Here is a 20055-nt window from a genome sequence, read left to right as displayed (position 1 = left end):
GAGAATGCACAGCTAAAACAATGCTCAGAATACTTGTAGAATCAATGAGCAAGATCTGGCGCCTGGCTTGAAGATCCAAAACCAATAATTTAGGACACATTTTATCCTTGCTAAATGTCTTATTGGTTTTAAGACCTGTGATTATTTAAGTATCTCTCTTTTATGTAATTTTAACCAATTCACTGTTGCTACTACAACATTAATTCCAACATTTGCAAGAAATATTAAAATAGTACCTAAAATAAGCCTACTGTTTAAAGTAATTATGGAAAGAGTGGTGGTACTCAGCCCCCCGCCAATTCCAGCAGTAAATTAGCTCTTCAATTATTCCACAGCTTTTACTGTCCCTGCAGCAAGTGTTTAATCCATGCCGTGGTCATTCTAAAGAGAAACCTTTCCATATTAGCCCTAAATCTGGCTTTTAATCAGTTTGATTTTGAACTACTCTTGGAATTTAACGATTATCCAAGTTTACTTTCTCCCTGCAACTATTTTTAAAAAAACCCATAGAATTTCATTTTCACAACTTTTACAAGATTTAGCTTAACTTCTTACAAGTTCTTTTATACAAGCTTATTGTCCTGTGCTGCTCTAAAAGATTTTCCCTACTTTGTGTTATTCCTATTAATTGGTTTCAAATAACAATTCCTAGCAAAGGAATTAAATGTCACAATATTACCTTACTTGATCCTCCAGTTCCAAGCAATTTTATTACAGAGTAGACTCTCTCCTTAATCACGATTGTTTCACTGGCAGCAAAAGTACCTGGAATCTTAAAAAAAGTGGCAAATGTAAAGTAAGACTTCATATTCAGATTCATAAATACCTAAAACTGACATGCTGTATTGAAAATTCAACTTGCAATCAATTACCCCTAATTGTGGCACAAGCTGAGAAGATCCATATTGTTGGAGCTGACTGTAATGCTGTTGTGGAGTTGCTGGAGTAGGTGGAAAACTGGTGTAAAATTGGGATGCTGGTGTAAAATTGTGTGGAGTTGAACCCTGCGCCAGTTTAGATTTGGTCACAACTGGAGTCTGTGAACTTTATATAAAAAAAATGTAAATAATTTCAACGTTACATTCAAGACAACTATCATGAAATATTTTAAGAAGGGCTAATGTATAACTTAAACGAGTATTCAACAGAAATAATTATTACCTGCATGTGTAATGGTTGGACATCTTGGTACTGGGTGTCTGACAAGTAGATGCTGTTGGAACTGCACTTTTACCAACACCACTAGAGGATGGAATTTTCTTCGGAGCAAGCATTTCACCAGCCTTATTAAAGATTGGTCCATTAGCCTGCATGTACAAAATAACACTATTAAAGAATGAAAAACAGGGAGTCCAGAATTTGTGTAACCTAAATGGGATTTTGACATTCGAATTGCATGCATGTTCATGACACTATTTCTAGCACCAAGAGAACTGGTAAAGAGAAGCTACTGGATAATGAAACCCAACTTTCATTGGTGGTCCAGTTAAGTTTAGATTATGATTATTAACAAACATTTGCATTTGATTGTGATTAATAGGGATGACTCAATCTCAACGGAAAGGATGGAGAAACTATAATTACCAGTGTTTGCTATATCACAGAATTGTTATGTAATGCAGAGAGGGGCCAATGAGCCCTTCATGTCTGCAAGATTCCTAGCATTTTAATTAAGTGGCAATCTCCTAGATTTACATAAGAAGTGGGCATTTCAATCCCTTGAGCCTACCCCACCATTTGATATGATCATGGCTGATCACTTCTTGGCCTCAGTTCCACTTTGCCGCCTGCTGTCAATAGTCTGTCAACCCATTACTTATTAAGAACAGTCTATTTCTTCCTTAAATTTACTCAATGTCCCAGCATACACCACGTCTGGTCTAGATTTCACAACCCTTTAGGAGAAGTAATTTCTACTCATCTGTTTTAAATTTACTACCATATAACCTCTCTTTCTAGATTGCCCCACACGAGGAAACATCCTTTCCAATTTGTCAATTCCTTTAGCTTCTAATATACCTCAATTAGGTACTTTCCTTGTTGTTCTAAACTACAGACAGCATCGGTCTAAATTGCTTAATCTCTTGTCACGACAAAGACCCACATCTCTGAAATCAATCTAGAGGACATCCTATCAACTGCCTCCAACACAACTACATCCCTCACCTCCTCCCACAAGTTAAGGATAGCAGTGGCCCAGTGGTTACAAATGTTGTCTCATAGCACCAGTGAGCCAGGTTTGATTCCATCGTTCAGCAACTGCCTGTGTGGAGTTTGCACGTTCTCCCCATGTCTGTGTGGGTTTCCTCCAGTAATTCAAAGATAGCTATGCTAAATTGCCTGTAGTGTCTAGGGATGTGCATGCTAGCTGGGTAAGCCATGAGAAGTGAAGGGTTGCACGGATAGATTGGGGGAGTGGGCCTGGGTGGGATGCTTTTCGGAGGGTCAGTGTGGACTCAAAGGGCCAAATAGCCTGCTTCCACATTGTAGGGATTCTAAAGGGAGAAACCTTATGTGCAATATTCCAGATGTGGTCTCACTAATGCTTTGTGTAGTTGCAGCAACACATTCCTACTTTTATATCCTATTGTTCATAGAATCTCTACAGTATGGAAACAGGCCCTTCCACCCAAAAAGTCCACCCTTCTTTCATTAATAAATGCCAGGGGTCCTAGGGGCTGCACTGCTGCCTCACAGCACCAGGGACCCAGGTTCAATCTCAGCCTCCGGCAACAGTCTGTGTGGCGTCTGCCTGTGTTTATGTGGGCTTCTGGTGGGTGCTGTTGTTTCCTCGCATTGTCCAAAGCTGTGAAAGGTGGATATATTGGCCATGTTAAATTGCCCATAGCGTTCAGCGATGTGTAAATTAGATGCATCAGCTACCGGAAATGCAGGGATAGGGTAGAGGGATGCTCTTCAGAAGGTCTGTGCGGATTTATTGGGCATACTGCGCTGTTTCCAAGCTGGGGGAATTCTATGAATATGAATTCCATTGGTTGAATCTGTGTACTTTTTTTTGCGATTCATGCACGAGGAAACACAGATCCTTCTGCACCAAAACAACTGAACTTTCTCTACATTTACATAAGTTGTCCTTGCATTCCTCCAATCAAATGGACAACCTCACACTTATCACACCTCACATCATACTTATGCCATACCTTTGCAGGTTATTTCTATTGAAAAAATAAAATCATCCAATATCCTCTTGAAAGGCTCAGTTAAATACGCCTTCGCCATTCTTCCCGGCAGCTCGCAGCTCACATTTACTTCTTTTACAAACCACTTTCAAACAGTGACATTCCAAAGAGTGCAGGAATGATAAAAATACAATTAAATTAGAAGAAACTAGCAGTTCAGAACTCTGGCCAGCAATAACCCAACAAGTATATATTCGGCTCTGGAATAAATAGGGAGAGAGGGGGAGGCGGACCGAAGATGGAGAGTAAAGAAGATAGGTGGAGAGAGTGTAGATGGGGAGGTAGGGAGGTCAGTCCAGGGAAGACGGACAGGTCAAGGAGGTGGGATGAGGTTAGTAGGTAGCTAGGGGTGCGGCTTGGGGTGGGAGGAAGGGATGGGTGAGAGGAAGAACCGGCTAGGGAGGCTGAGACAGGTTGGACTGGTTTTGGGATGCAGTGGGTGGGGGGGGGAAGAGCTGGGCTGGTTGTGTGGTGCAGTAGGGGGAGGGGACGAACTGGGCTGGTTTAGGGATGCAGTAGGGGAAGGGGAGATTTTGAAACTGGTGAAGTCCACATTGATACCATATGGCTGCAGGGTTCCCAGGCGGAATATGAGTTGCTGTTCCTGCAACCTTCGGGTGGCATCATTGTGGCAGTGCAGGAGGCCCATGATGGACATGTCATCTAGAGAATGGGAGGGGGAGTGGAAATGGTTTGCGACTGGGAGGTGCAGTTGTTTGTTGCGAACTGAGCAGAGGTGTTCTGCAAAGCGGTCCCCAAGCCTCCGCTGGTTTCCCCAATGTAGAGGAAGCCGCACCAGGTACAGTGGATGCAGTATACCACATTGGCAGATGTGCAGGTGAACCTCTGCTTAATGTGGAATATCATCTTGGGGCCTGGGATGGGGGTGAGGGAGGAGGTGTGGGGACAAGTGTAGCATTTCCTGCGGTTGCAGGGGAAGGAGCCGGGTGTGGTGGGGTTGGAGGGCAGTGTGGAGCGAACAAGGGAGTCACGGAGAGAGTGGTCTCTCCGGAAAGCAGACAGGGGAGGGGATGGAATGGAAAAATGTCTTGGGTGGTGGGGTCGGATTGTAAATGGCGGAAGTGTTGGAGGATAATGCGTTGTATCCGGAGGTTGGTAGGGTGGTGTGTGAGAACGAGGGGGATCCTCTTGGGGCGGTTGTGGCGGGGGCGGGGTGCGAGGGATGTGTTGCGGGAAATACGGGAGACGCAGTCAAGGGCGTTCTCGATCACTGTGGGGGGAAAGTTGCGGTCCTGAAAGAACTTGGACATCTGGGCCCCTCCCCCCACTGCACCACACAACCAGCCCAGCTCTTCCCCCCCACCCACTGCATCCCAAAACCAGTCCAACCTGTCTCTGCCTCCCTAACCGGTTCTTCCTCTCACCCATCCCTTCCTCCCACCCCAAGCCGCACCTCCATCTCCTACCTACTAACCTCATCCCACCTCCTTGACCTGTCCGTCTTCCCCGGACTGACCTATCCCCTCCCTACCTCCCCACCTACACTCTCTCCACCTATCTTCTTTACTCTCCATCTTCGGACGGCCTCCCCCTCTCTCCCTATTTATTCCAGTTCCCTCTCCCCATCCCCCTCTCTGATGAAGGGTCTAGGCCCGAAACGTCAGCTTTTGTGCTCCTGAGATGCTGCTTGGCCTGCTGTGTTCATCCAGCCTCACATTTTATTATCTTGGAATTCTCCAGCATCTGCAGTTCCCATTATCTCAAGTATATATTCGACTGTGAGGTGAATCTGTGAAGTTACTTCTAGGAAGTGGCTCTGAATACAAAGTATCAATGTACATACAAAGCAAAGTTACCACACTTAAAAAGGTATCCCTGCTCATTTGAATGGGATAACCAACTAATTTAAAATGAAAAATATGGCCATGAAGGAAAACACTAAAGAATCAAGATGGATTTAACACCACCTGTTGATGTTTTCCTCAAAACCATGGACCATCCTTAATCTGATATATATCACCATTCCTTCACTGTTGCTGTGTCAAAATCTTGGAATTGCCTCCCTAAGGGTATTGTGGGTCAACCGATAGCACATGGACAGCAGCAGTTCAAGAAGGTAGCTCACCATCGCCTTCTCAAAGGTAACTGGGGACGGGCAATAAATGCTGGCCAGCCACTGACTCTCATGTCTACAAATGAATTTTTAAAAAAACAGGAATTGTACGGAACTTACCAGTGATAAAAAAAATTTGTAACTGCATTTAGAAAGAAAAATAGAAACAAACCCCAGGATGGGTTTGGAGGGGTATGGAGAAGTATGTCATTTGAGCTTGCTCCACCATTTCAGTTCGAGCATAGCTGACCCTTTATTTCAATGCTATATATGCCTGCTTCCCTGCGCTCCATGCCTCCTACCCAATATCTCCTGATGCCTTTAAAATCTAAAATATCCATTGCTTTCCTGAATATATTCTGTGATTTGGCCTCCACAGCCTTCTGTGGTAGAGAACTGCAAAGGGTTCACTACCCTTTGAGGGAATAAAATTCTGATCTCAGTCCTAAATGGTCTACCCCATATCCCAAGACTTTGTCCTCTGGTTTTAGTTTCCCCAATCAGGGAAAACATCTTCGTACCTATGCTGTCAAGTTGTGGTAGAATGGCATACATTTCAATAAATCATCTTTCACTCTAAAGTGTAGTGAATACAGGGTCAGTCGAACCAAACTCTCAAGATACGACAGGCCTGCCATCCCAGATATCAGCCTCGTAAATCTCCACTAGACTCCCTCCGTGGCAAGTAGATCCTTTCTTAGGTAAGATACCAAAAACTGCACAATATTCCAGGTAGGAAATGAAAAGAAAGTTAGTTGAAAGTTTAGTACACAAAGACAAAGAAAAGTACAAGGAGGAATGGAGCCACTTAGAGCAAGATCACCTTGCAAGACCATGAAAAGAAGTGTTTTGGCTTTTATTAAGGAGACTGATTCAATTCCAAAGAGGATGAAAGAAGAAGTGCAAGAGCATGCCCTTAATGAACTAAGTTAGAAAATAGCAAAAACTCCAAACAAAATTGCAGTAATTAGAAAGTAATGGGTATGCCTGGAGAAAGACAGATTTATAATCATTGCTGTAAGAACGGTAGCTGAAGACTTACAAAACTAGATATTGGCTGTGCTTTTAAGGACCCGATCATTTAAAAAAAAACTTCTCAATAGAAAATTCTGAAATATAGCCAATATTGCTTCATGCAGGGGAGATCATGTCCGCCAAATTAAACAAAGAAATGTAGAAGAAAGGAAGAGTAGGCCAATTGAACCCACTCAAGCTATTATGATCGCGGCTGATCAACAAGCTCAAAACCCCGAAGCCCACCCTCCCCTCATATCCATTGATCTCTTAAGCCACAAGTGCTAAATTTACCTCCCTTTTGAAAACACAATGCTTCGGCCTCAACCACTTCCTACAGTAGTGAGATGTGATAAGGTATAACCTAATAACCCACCCTGAACCCTTCAATTAGATTCCAGTCTGAGACTCCCTCCCAGGTATCTGTTATTCTGTATATAGCCCACCCTGAACCCCCTCGATTAGATTCCAGTCTGTAACTCCCTCCCAGGTATTTGTAATTCCGTATATAACCCACCCTGAGTCCCTCGATTAGATTCCAGGCTTGTGTTCCATTCCGAACCCCACCCTTTCACTCTCTGTAGTCTGGTTGTGACTCAACTAATCCAGAAGTGAAGTAATTTAGATTACATAGATCCTCTCTTCATGAAATCAGCTATAATTGGGAAATGCTATTTAATCAGACAGAGTGAGAGAGTGGCATTGAGGGACGGAGGCAAGCAGTTTGTAAGTTGTGCAGAGGTAGAGTAACAGAGATACAGTGGAAGAGAGGGGGTGAGAGAATGTGATAATGACGAAGAGAGAGGGTGATAGACAGGTATAAAAAGAGCCACTCTTTGGGTGAGAAAATTTCTCTTCATCTCAGTCCTAAAGATTTATCCCTTATCTTCAAACTGTGACCCCTGGTTCTGGACTCACGTACCATCAGGAACATTCTTCCTGCATCTAATTTTATAGAAATCTATGAGATCCCTCCGTATTCTTCTAACCTTAGTAAACACAATGCTAACTAACTCAATCTCTCCTCATACGGTCCTGCCATCCAGCAATTAATTTGGTAAGCCTTCACTTCACTCCTTCTATAGAAAGGAAATCTTTCTACAGATAAGGACACCAAAGCTGCACAAAATATTCCCGATGAGGCCTCACCAATGCCCTGTACATTTCCTGTTTCTGTACTCAAAATGAGGGCCAACATATACTTTGCCTTCTTTACTGCCTGCAGCACATCTATGCCAACTATCAGCAACTGGTGCATCAAGACATCCAGGTCTCATTGAACATTCCGTCTCTCAACTTCAGCCTACCAAAGTAGATAACCTCACACTTATCTACATTATACTGCAAATTACTGCATTTTGTATTCTGTAGAAATCAGCCTGTACAAATCACACTAACATCTCTGCACCCTTCTTATAGCTCACCTTTCAGTCCAGCTGTGTGTCAGCTACAAACTTTGAGATATTACATTTACTTTCCACATTTAAATCATTAATCTATATTATGAATAGCTGGGGTCCTGGTTACTAATTTTCTTTAAGGTTCTGACAAAGGAACTTAACAGATGAGGTAATGACTGCAGAGTGTCTCGACCAGTAGGAGTTTTAAGATACAATTCACCAGGAAAGAAAAATACTGTGCCAAAGGTTGGAACTAGTTGAAATATTTTACAATGAATCCTTTACAAGTTGACTAATAGAACTCAATGGTAATGTTACAGGTATTACCATCTTGGGAGACTGTTGCACAAAATTCCATAGATCAGCTTTGAAAAATCATTTGTTTAAATGATCTCATAAATAGTCTTGGGCTTGGGCTTAGGGTCACAAATGCAGGTGTCTAAATTTCCAGATGACACAAAGCTAATAAAAGCAGTAGATCTGTGCAGGCAGAGTAACAAGAGGAAGTGTATGTATGTGGGTATTGAGTAGAGGTGAAGTATTTAATTAAAACATAGAGGACTACAAAATGCTTCACAAAGTACAACTTTTAAAAAAGGCAGGTCACCTCAGGTGAAATGTGAGCAAAAGCGCAGCCAAATATTTCTTTTCCTTTGACAGCTTCTCCAGCAAAACAACCTTGTTTCTTTATCACTTCAACAGTGTGCATCTTGGATTCCTTTAAGCCGTTTTTCTTCAAGTTAGCAGATTTTAGTTCACAGTTGTCTTGCTTAATATGATCAGGAGCAGCTGCAAGACAAAAAAGGTCAAATTTCTTACCTTTGTTCTTATTCAAAGATTGCTAAATGGGCGAGGAGACCAATGAAAAAGTTCAGTAGAAAGAGAAAAATTAAAGTCTGTCAAATTAACCTTCAAATTTGCTTATAAGCTGATATCAATGTAGCCGGATTCTTAATGAGAACATTTTGATCCCATACCCTGAAATGCTGCCTGTATTGATTTTCCACCAAGCTCATCAAGTCTCCTTACACAACACCTTCAAAACCCATGAACACCAGCTTCTAGAAGGATGACAGTTTTTGGCCGTAACCAAGAAAGGGTAAAAACAGATTTCACTTTAAGCAACTGCTTAAAAATTAAAAACTAAAAATCCTGGTTCTGAGAGAGCTGGACCACATCCATTCAGGCTGCTTCTATTTTTCCAAATGTCAAAAAAAAACAAGCCTTCTCAAGCTGTTTACTCTAGTCGTTCTGACAGACTGCTCATCATCTTGGTCTTAAAATCACCCTTCAAAAAAAAAGGAGAAAATAACTTCGTAGAACCTGAGTATCGTTATATGAGGATACATCGTTACATATGAGTAAGATAGGTATTCAGATAGCGCCTTTCACAATGTTGGGGTGTCCCAGAATGATTTATGCCAATCTCAGTTAAGTATTTTTGAAGTTTAGCCACCGTTGTAACATAAATAGTAGTCATCTCAATGATACAATGCTGTATACTAACCAGAGTACTCAGATAAAATGCAATACACCACAGAAAACTCACAAGGAATCTAGTCATCAGTTTGCAATCTTTGAACTTTCAAATGGATCTTTTATTCTGTATCTAATTAATTGTTTATCTTTGTAAGTACAGCAAGCCAATTCCAGTCATGTTCCCAGAGGTATGATGACGAAGAAACTTTGCTCCAGCAATTGTCAGCTTGAGAATGAATGTTGCCAGTCTAGTTGCATTGCTGATCCACTACAATGTTCAGAGTAGAAAGCCTGCCTTAGGGTGAAGATTACTACATGACTGTTTTTGTTTGTAACTTTTGTCCTTTTGGGGAACGCAAATGTGTAATATTTTTGTCAACATGCCATGGGAGAAACTCAAAATTACTTGAACTTAAGTCTTCAAAACTTGAGTCAGAGTTGTGGCCAATCTAAACAAATGGAAGCTTTCTCTCCACAGATGCCACCAAACCAGCTGAGTTTTTCCAGAAATTTCTGTTTTTGTTGGAGGACAATCGACCATAGCAAGGAAAAACAGAGCTTTTTAAGTTTGAGAAGGTGGTTACCTTGCTGTGCCAGTAGTGGAGAAAAGAAGTTAGAAAGCCAGGTACAAAAAGGTCAGGGTAGGAATGTTCAGAGTAAATAATACTCTTGAGCAAGTTTGAAGCATTGGTTTCCTGTGAGGAGAGTCTGACAAAATTACAATAATAATAAAAGGAGCAACACTGTGGCTCAGCAGTTTGCACTGCTGCCTTACAGCACCAGGGTCGCGTTTCAATTCCAGCCTTAGGCAACTGCGTGTGTACGTTTCCTCCAGGTGCTCTGGGTTTCCTCTCGCAGTCCAAAGATATCCAGGTTAGGTGGACTGGCCATGCTCAATTGCCCAGAGTGTTCAGGGATATGTAAATTAAGTGGATTAGCCATGGGAAATGCAGGGTTACAGGGATATAGTAGGGAGATGGGTCTGTTTGGGACACACTTTGGAGGGTTGGTGTGATTCCACACTGTAGGGATTCTGTGATGACATCAAATAGATACGTGAAATGGGTAAAGGACAATGCAGTTGGCAATGTTATCAGTTATCACAGTGATTGGCACAGATTTTTTGTGCCTATTGGTGATGGCTCCATCTGGTTTTCTTTCTGTGATATTTTCTTTCCAATAAGGGTGTGGAAAAATGTGACTTAAATGTTGGGATTTAGAAATAAATTGTATTCATGAGCATTTTAAGAAGTGATGCTTTAGGGAAAACGATAATGAGCTGAGATCCATCTTTCGCCAACTCCTCCATTACCTCTTTCCTCTAAGGCTGCTTGTCTGATAGCCATCCTAGAAGGAACCTTTCAAAAATAACTTATTTGTCTGAAGTGGTTACAGTCTCCTGAAGGCATGAAAAGCGTTAAATAAATGCAATTTTATTCCTTCTCAAGTGAAGACCAAAGTCATCACCTTCACCCATTGATGGAACTCCACTCTCCAAACCCCATTCCTGCCCAGCCAATCACCCAGACTTAAGTAGACTATTCCCAACCTTGATAAACTCCAAGTTTTTAAGCTTGCATCCTTCCTGATACAAAGACCATCTGTTTCCACCTTCACGACAACCAACACTCCCCCCCCCGCACCCCCCGACTTCCTCAGTACTCCTGCTGCTGCATCCATATCATGCCCGTGTCTTACCGGCTTGATTATTTTAATGCTTCGTTTGCCAATCTCCAGGCTTCCATTTTTCAGGAACTTAAGTTTACCAAATCAAAACTGCTTGTAATCTGTCTGACACAAAATCATACTTATTCTATAAAAGAGCTACAATAACTAAAATACACCTACTACATTCACATCATCCATGGCCTCAGTATCCCTGTCTCTTCTACCTTCCACCAGGAGTACAAACTTGCCCGACTGTTAGCTAGACAGAAAGCTGGTAGGATATCAAGCAGGAAGACCTGCGCTGGAAGTTAGAGCTGCACAGTGAGGTTGCAGCAGAGGCAAATTAGATCATGGGCTGGCCTTGAGGTCAGGTCAGCTGACTGCAGTTCCTCCTATCCATGGACTGTGGAATACAAAGTTGGATCCAGCTGCTTGCACCTCCCTACATCTTAAAAACACTAGCCAGCTGGTAAATTTTAAAAAAGTAATTATACTTGGGCTAACAGCCTCATTAGGTCCTGACTGCCCACTTCACCCCATTTTTCTCAAATTAGGACAGAGGTCTCATCTCCTACTTAGTCATTTTGAAAGTTTAAAATAGAAGGTCACATTATTGAAAATAGTAATTACAGGGAATATGCAGCAATGAATAGAGTGAGAACTGAACAAAGAAACCAAATTTTTCACAGCAGATTAACTGGTGATGGCCAGGAAAGAGGTTAAAACCCCACTATCCCACCTCTGTAGAAGGTATGGACGTATCCCCCAGATTGGAAATGCTTTACTAAATTAAAACTCTTTCAGTGAAAGCTAGATTTGATAGCGAGAAGAAAGTAGAATTTTCTTTGCTTAGTTCTAGCTTCCGGTTGCTTCAAGGGGAGGCAATAGCATGGAGGTAATGTTCCAAGACTAGTAATCCAGAACCCCAAATTAATGTGCTGGGGATGTGGTTTCAAATCATACCATAGTAGATGATGAAATTTAGTGAAAACATGGAAAGTGAAAAAAAAAACCAGCCCAATGGTGACCACTGTTGATTGCAATAAAAAAAAGCACCCATCTAAATTACTAATGCCTTTTGAAGAAATCTGGTGTCCTTACCTGCTTTAGCCTACACGTGGCTTTAGATCCACAGTAGCTGCTCTCCAGGCAAAAAAATGCTGGCACAGCTAGCAATGTCTACATCCCATGAACAAATAAAATATGGCCCCTTTAAAAGGTAATTGGAACAGAATTCTCACTTGTTGTTTATTGAAATATGCTGCACCCTAGGCTTAAAATACAATCATACCACTCATCCCAATGATAGAATTTTAGTTTCCTTGGTGCGTAATTTACAGGGAGTACAAGGAATACAGTAACTCTTGAGGGTTCAAGTACAGATATAGAGATACCTTGCTACAATTGTACGTGGTCTAAGCAAGGCCCATCGGGGGCAGGCAGATTGTAGGGATGGGAAAAGAACTGTAAAATTTTAGCAGGACTAGACAGGATAGTCACAGAAAAGATGCTTCCAATCACTTGAGAGTCCAGCAGTCACAGCCTAACGAGAGAGGGTAGGCCAGTTAGGGCTGAGTTCATAAGAAATTTCTTCACCCAGGCAATGGTAAGCCTGTGGAATTCTGTGTAATAGAAATTGGTAGAAGCCAAAACACAACGTTTTCAAGGTGTAAGAAATATTTCTTACGGTTAAAGGGATCAAAGTGTATGGAGAGAAAGCAGGAACAAGGCACTAAGGTGGATCAACATTTTGACTGTTGGAACAGGTAGAGGGATGAGTGGCTGCTCTGATTTTCTATGTTTCTCCCAGAATGAAAGGAAACAAGTCCCCACATAGCATTATTTTGCTTTCATGTCAGTCAATTAACAGGGCATATATTTGTAGTCATCATGAGATTCACTTTAAAGTAATTTCCTACCAATCGTATAGAGGGCCACATGCCCTATTTTACATCACTTTGGAGTAGCTTGTCCCATGGCCTACTCACCAATTCTTGCTCCTACCAAGCCTCCACTTCCCACTTCACTTCCTATTCAAAGTCCAGGTTTTCATCAGATTCCAAGATAAATCTCTGGAGTTGTGAAAGTGCAGTTCTCAACACCGCAGAAATGCTGAGTTAGGACTGTTCTAACTGATGAGCAGAACATTCAGGAAACAGGATCAGTGGCTAGTGGGAAGCAGTTAGAAAGCTACCATGTTTCTTTTATGTTTTAAAAGTTATTGCATTTACTATTATGACACTTTGGCCAAGCATTTCAATTTACAAGGTCGAAAGTTTAATCCTTTTCTTCTTGGATGAGAAAAGTCTTACAGAACATAACTACAACTTCTACATTGGTTCTAACATGAAAATCTAATGCGCTTAATGTCATTCAAATATCAAAATTTTCAGAAATGCACCTGTACAATAAGTTATCACTTCATTACAATGTTAATTCTACACGCTCATCAATGGACCATCAGGTCAGTTAGTTAAAAGCCAGCTGTTTTTAAGCTGGAGGTTAAATAATAAGCTTACCTCCTTGCTTTTTTAAATCAAATAGCCTGTTGCCTGTGAAGATGGGAGAAGTATTCACATTTTCACTATCTTCATTTGAGTTTTGCAAATCTGGGGAATCAGTAACACTTGAATGGCACTGAAAGTAGAACAGCAAATTTAAGAACTCCATTTGTGATTGAAATTTACTAAAGACATTTCAGTACAGAATAGTGGTCACAATGGATCAAGCCAAATGAACTTAGAGAATGCATTATTTGATGTTAACTAATGTAAAATTTAAATCTTTCAGATTCCCTTGACCGAAGTCAATTCAACGACTTCAGATCACAAATCAAAACCACACAACCACACACACACACACACTCATGATAATTTGAAAAAAATGAACAACAAAGTGGCTTTGCTTGTTGAACAGGGCAAAAGATACACATTTAAACATAAAGCTTACCAAGTGACTGCATTGTTGAAAGAAACCACAGGCATCTGATACTCTCTCACGGGAACAGTTAATCATACAAGCAACAGGTTTGAAATAAGTATTAGCCTCTATTGATAGGTACAGGATGAGCCACAGAAGTGTTTCAGAAGATTAAATAAATTACCTTCAAGTTCTGGGCACATGAATCTGGTTGATGAAGTGCTGAAGCTAATACACTCATTGCTTTTAATGTGCAAGTTTGCCTGGAGATTTAAAAAGAGAAATTGTCCACAGTATTAGATACCTATAACATACTTCATAGCTTGTAGTACTCCTGCAGCATTTTTATTACTGCAACAAGTTAATATTTTATATTACAGTGTTTAACTACCTCCAGCTGCATGCTTCCCACACCCTCAACCTCTGCCATCTAAAAGGGAGAAGGGACAGTAAGCACTGGGATCACACCTGCCAGTAAGTAAACTTTGAAGTCACACCATCGTGATTTGGAATTATATTACTATTCCTTCACTGTCACTGGGTCAAAGTCCAGGAATTCAGCAAAATTGTGAATGTTGCCACATTAGAATGTACTGCAATAGTTCATAGCAGCAGCTCACCACCAGCTTCTCAACAGCAATGGGAAATGGGCAATAACTGGAGCCATGTTCTAACTCCACAAACAAAACGTTTTGTACAGGCCACAAAAGACAAATTCTCTCTGTGACATTTGGCAAATCATAAATAAGGAAAACAGAATGAGGATAATGTCCATAACAGAACTGGTAGGGTCAATTAGTGTCCACCCACTCATCATCCTTTAAAATAAACACAAGTTACACAATTATGAATGTGTTGAATGTTTACATCTTCACAGAGGGAATATCCATCTTCTTTAAGCCACTCACTGCTTCACTCGTTGGCTGAAAGGGAACATTGCCTGTTTGTAAGACCTGTAAAGAAAATGTAAAAGATTTGATTGAGCTTCAACAATCAACAGGGAAGATTTCTTTGGGGAAGTGAAAAAATTATGATTAACTAAAAAAAAACTATTTCTGTGAATAATCTTTTGGGTCACATATCTAAATAGTCAGTCATAGGGCATGGAAGCGGACCCTCCAGTCTAATTTGTTGACTAGAAATCCTAAACTGACCTAGTCCCATTTGCCAGCATTTGTCCCACATCCCTCTAAACCCTTCCTATTCAGATATCCATCCAGGTGCCTTTTAAATGTTGTAATTGTACCCACCTCCACCACTTCCTCTGTCAGCTCATTCCATACATTCACCATTTTCTGTGTGAAAAAGTTATCCTTCAGGACCTTTTTAAATCTCCCCCCCTCTCACCTCAGAACAATACCTTCTGGTTTTGGACTCCCCCACTCCCAGAAAAAGACCCTGGCTATTCACCTAATCCATACCCCTCATGCTTTTACGAACCTCAACAAGGTCACCGCTCAGCTTCTGATGTTCCAGGAAAGAAAGCCCCAGACTATAGCTCAACATCCTCCAGTCCCAGCAACATGCTTGTAAACTTTTTCTGCACCCTGTCAAGTTTAACATCCCACGAGAATACCTTGCATGACTTGAACATTTATCATAATTGGAAAAATTGCAAAATGAGGCTAGAGCAAGAAAGTGAAGTTAACTGGAAAGAACCGGCACAGGACCTGCGGGCTTAGTAGAAAAGTACTGTACAGTAGTAAGCAATGATTCATACTTTCCTAACACTGATAAGAATCGTATGGCTTTGTTAAAGGGGCACAATAACATCCAGACAGACATGCTCCATATCCACAGACTTTCCACAAGTTTCCTCATGTTCCACATCACGTTTAATACACATCTTTTTCATAGGTTTACTCTCCTTAGAATTACTTCAGAGTTTATAAAATAGGCTTTTTATAGGGGATGGCAATTTTCCAGGGATCTCAATGTTTTGTCATCTCTAAATATTTAAGCATATTGCATTCCTTAAATAAAATTCCTGCAAATACTACCAATATTAAATGTAAAAATAATGTTGGAGAAACTAAGGACGATCCATCTGATCCTCTCAGAGGTCCCCAGCATTACAGATATCAACTTTGAACCAGTTCAATTCACTCCAAATGATAAAGAAATAGCAATAGATTGGGAAAAGCCCAATAGATATTGACCCTGGTAACAACACAAAAAGAACTGAAGATGTGCATTCTAGAACTAATTACATCTCTAAGCAAGCTACTCCAGTACAGTTGGAACACTGGTAGCTACCCAGCTATGTGGAAATTTGAGCCAGTACGGCCTGTCCAGAAAAGCAGTACATCTAACCTGGCCAATTATTGCTCCAGAGATAGTAGGAATTGCAGATGCTGAAGAATCTGAGATAACAAAGGTGTAGAGCATTTCGGGCCAAAAATGCCAGCTTTCCTGCTCCTCTGATGCTGCTTGGCCTGCTGTGTTCATCCAGCTCTACATCTTGTATTTTAATTATTGCTCCAATCTAGTTAGTTCCAAATTAACCTGTTCAGAGACATTATAACACACCTCTAGAACAGGTGAGACTTAAACCCAGGTATTCTGGCCCATATGTAGGACACCCAATCTGCTGTCAAACACAAAAGTGATAAAAGATGTCATTGACAATGCTGATATCAAGCAACTTAATCAACAATAAACTGCCCACTGGCACTCAGTTTCTATTCTGCAGGTCCACTCAGCTACTGAATGCATCACAAGTATAAAACGTAGGCAAAAGAGGTTATCACAGGAGAAGGGAGTGTGACTGAGGGCAACAACACTGACAGAATGTGGCAAGTGAGGACTTTTGCTAATGGTTGTGCAATGCTCAGCATCATTCATGACTCCTCAGATACTGAAGAGTCTGTGTTCAAAGACAGCAGGACTTGGACAATATCCAGATTGGGATTGGTGGCAAGTAACATTTGCAGCACACAAGCGCTGGGCAATGACCATTCTCAACAAGTGAAAATCCAGCCATTACGCACTGATATTCAATGGCATTACCACGATTAACATCAATCAGGAACTAAGTTGGACCACCTATATAAATACTGCAGCTGCAAGAACAGGTTAGATGTTCTGAATTCTGTGACAACTAAATCACCTTGTCTCCCTGAAGACTGTCCACCATCTAGAAGGCACAACTCAAATGTGATGAAATACTCTCAATTTCCCCAGATCAGAGCAGCACTAACAAAACAAGCAGCTCAAAATCATTCAGGACAAAGCAGCCCACTTGTATGGCATTCCATTCACCATCTTCAACATACAATACCTTCAGCACCAACCCTGAGTGGTAGCAGTGTATACCAACTAGAAGATGCACCGCAGGACATTTCCAAGGCTCTTCCAACAGCATCTTCCAAGCAAGTAATCCCTACTATTGTAAAGTTGGGTAGAGTGCTTGTGGATTGGGAGGCAGGAAGTTAGAACTTGGGGTTTTTAAAATGCTGGGGTGGGGTGGAAAGAGAAGAGACAGTGTGTGGTCCCTTTAAAAGATGACGTGTTTGTTCTTTGCTGAGAGATTCAAAATGGATGTCCGTGGGCAGCAGCTTGTGGGTTTGCAGGTGCACAGAGAGCACTCAAATTGAAACATTTATATCAAAAGGCCATACAGTCAGCAGGTCAAACAGTAGTTTTGTTTTGTTTTGTTATCAAAACAACAAATTGAACTGCTAATCAATTTAAAGCAGGCACTTAGATACCAAAAACCAATTAAATTTAAATATGATGGTTTTGACAACATAGGACCAATCCTGTTCATAGAACTTGATATGTCATCAAAGGTATAAAAAAGGAGGGGGCATTTGGACAAAGGCAGGAGAACTAGCTGCCATCTGCCAGAGTTAACAACTGTCAGCTCTCGAGAGAATTACTGGCTCTCAGAGTCTCCTCTAGGTCTTAGAGAAAGCACCATCTAAAAATCAAAGATACCAACAGCACAACTAGTTAATATTCATAACAGAAGGGTCGATGGAGAAGATGTTCCTAACACAACATACAATCAAGAAGGCACAGAGCATTCTGGAAGATATGTAACCTGGCAGTAATTTGGAGAGAATAAATTCCATTCTTTGTCATTTTATTTTATACAAGTTGGACTTGTATTTATTGGAACAGCATACCATTAGAATCTTATTCTATTCAAGGGTAGTTAGTTGTTAAAGAGGTTTATTCAGTTTGTTAACAGTTTAGTAATTTGTTCATTGTTAGAGCTAGATAAATACTAGCGAGTTTTGAGAAGATTTGTAACTCAGGTTCAGGTTCTGGATGTGAGATTGCTTGCTGAGCTGGAAGGTCTGTTTTCAGACGTTTCGTCACCATTCTAGGTAACATCAGTGGGCCTCCGACGAAGCGCTGGTGTTATGTCCCGCTTTCTATTTATCTGGTTAGGTTTCCTTGGGTTGGTGATGTCATTTCCTGCATTGGTGATGTCATTTCCAGTTCTTTTTCTCAGGGGATGGTAGATTGGCTCCAAATCAATGTGTTTGTTGATGGAGTTCCGGTTGGAATGCCATGCTTCTAGGAATTCTCGTGCATGTCTCTGTTTGGCTTCTCCTAGGATGGATGTGTTGTCCCAATCAAAGTGGTGTCCTTCCTCATCTGTACGTAAGGATACGAGTGATAGTGGGTCATGTCGTTTTGTGGCTAGTTGACGTTCGCGTATTCTGGTGGCTAGCTTTCTGCCAGTTTGTCCAATTTTTTGTCACAGTTCTTGCAAGGTATTTTGTAGATGACGTTTGTTTTATTTGTTGTCTGTATAGGGTCTTTTAAGTTCATTAGCTGCTGTTTTATTGTGTTGGTGGGTTTGTGGGCTACCCTGATGCCAAGAGGTCCAGGTAGTCTGGCAGTCATTTCGGAAATGTCATTGATGTAGGGGAGAGTGGTTATGGTTTCTGAGCCCGTTTTGTCTGTTTGTTTGGGTTTATTGCTGAGGAATCAGTGGACTGTGTTCATAGGGAACCCATTCTTTTTGAATACACCTATACTCTCCTGCCTCCCTACCCCCGACGGGGGGATGCCACCCGGAAGGCAGCACGGACGGTTTCCTGAGCCCGGAGAGCGTCCAGCAGTTAGCCTGAGCAATGGGCATGAAGGGACAGATAGAGGGGCTGGACCTTGGACTTGGGGAGGGTACTGCGGTCACTGCCCACAATGGGGGTACAAGTTGCGAGCATTAATGTGCGCAGCGTCAAGTCCACCACAAGATGTGTGTCCACATTGGCCTTCCTGACCACCGTCAGGGCAGATCTCCTGTTTATGCAGGAGTGCGGGATACCGCACCTCAGCAGGTACGGGAAATGGTCCGGCGCCTGGACCTGTGGGCCTTCGATCTGGTCGGGAGGTATCGACTGTCGCTCCTCGGGCCTGGCTATTCTGCTGCGGGGGCGGGACTTCACCATCTCTCAAGTTCAGGTGGTGGTGGTGGTGGTTGGGGGGGGGGGTGTGTGTGTGTGTGCGTGCGCCTCCTAGTGGCTGACGTCACCTACAGGAACATTCCCGAGGCTGATCAACGTGTACGCCCCAGCGGTACGGAGTGAGCGGTTGGCCGTCCTGCAGCGGCTTCCACCCCTGCTGGCTACGTCCAGGCCGGTCATCCTAGGCGGAGACTTCAACTGCATCATCGATGCAGATGGAAGATCTGGCGTGGGGACAGCGGGTAGGGAGTCAACTGGACGTCACGTCCAGATTCCTGATGGGCACGGTAAAGGACACCAAGCTGCTCGACGTCTTCAGCACCCCTGCAGACTGAGTGCAGCGGAGGTACACCTGGTCGCGGCCAGACGGGTCTATTCGCTCAAGGATAGACTTCCTGTTTGTGTCACGGGCGTTCTAGGTCAGGTCCACCGGCGTCGAGCTGGTGTTCTTCTCTGACCACTGCCTCCTGCTGGCCGACTGTCACTTTCAGGATGACCAGCCGGCCATCAAGGGGACGTGGAAACTCAACACGACTGTGTCGGGGAAAGCTGTCGCGACTCCAGAAAAGGGTGCAGAACCTGCTCCTTCTGCAGTTGATAGGGGTCGGTGTCACAGAGGACCTCCGTGAGGTGAGGGGCCAGCAAGCCTCGCTCTTCGCCGCAGAGGCATCCAGGATATTCTTCTGGTCCAGGGTCCGCTCCGTGGAGCAGGACGAGACGTGCTCGCGTTTCTTCTTTCAGAAGGTGCACAAAGAGAGCTCTGTGCTTAGCCGGCTGAAGGAGGACGACGGCTCGGTGACGTCGTCTCGGCCCGACATTTTGAGGATCAGCAGATCCTTCTATGCCAGACTGTACGACATGAAGCCCACGGACAGTTT

General features: G+C 42.5%; 1 protein-coding gene across 1 annotated transcript in view; it reads right to left on the bottom strand.

Moving 5' to 3' along the window:
• Positions 1–20055, bottom strand: part of ttk (ttk protein kinase) — a 54591-nt gene that overhangs the window by 17517 nt on the left and 17019 nt on the right. The window contains exons 8-14 of the mRNA XM_048530337.2: positions 14622–14707; positions 13939–14017; positions 13355–13472; positions 8296–8477; positions 1162–1307; positions 873–1044; positions 680–772 (exon numbers count right to left, since the gene is read on the bottom strand). Coding sequence (XP_048386294.1) covers positions 680–772; positions 873–1044; positions 1162–1307; positions 8296–8477; positions 13355–13472; positions 13939–14017; positions 14622–14707 — 876 coding nt within the window. The remainder of the gene's footprint in view (positions 1–679; positions 773–872; positions 1045–1161; positions 1308–8295; positions 8478–13354; positions 13473–13938; positions 14018–14621; positions 14708–20055) is intronic.

This window comes from Stegostoma tigrinum, chromosome 4 (genome assembly GCF_030684315.1).
Source record: "Stegostoma tigrinum isolate sSteTig4 chromosome 4, sSteTig4.hap1, whole genome shotgun sequence".
In the NCBI taxonomy this organism is placed as follows: Eukaryota; Metazoa; Chordata; class Chondrichthyes; order Orectolobiformes; family Stegostomatidae; genus Stegostoma; species Stegostoma tigrinum.
This window is presented reverse-complemented; position numbering and strand designations above follow the sequence as displayed.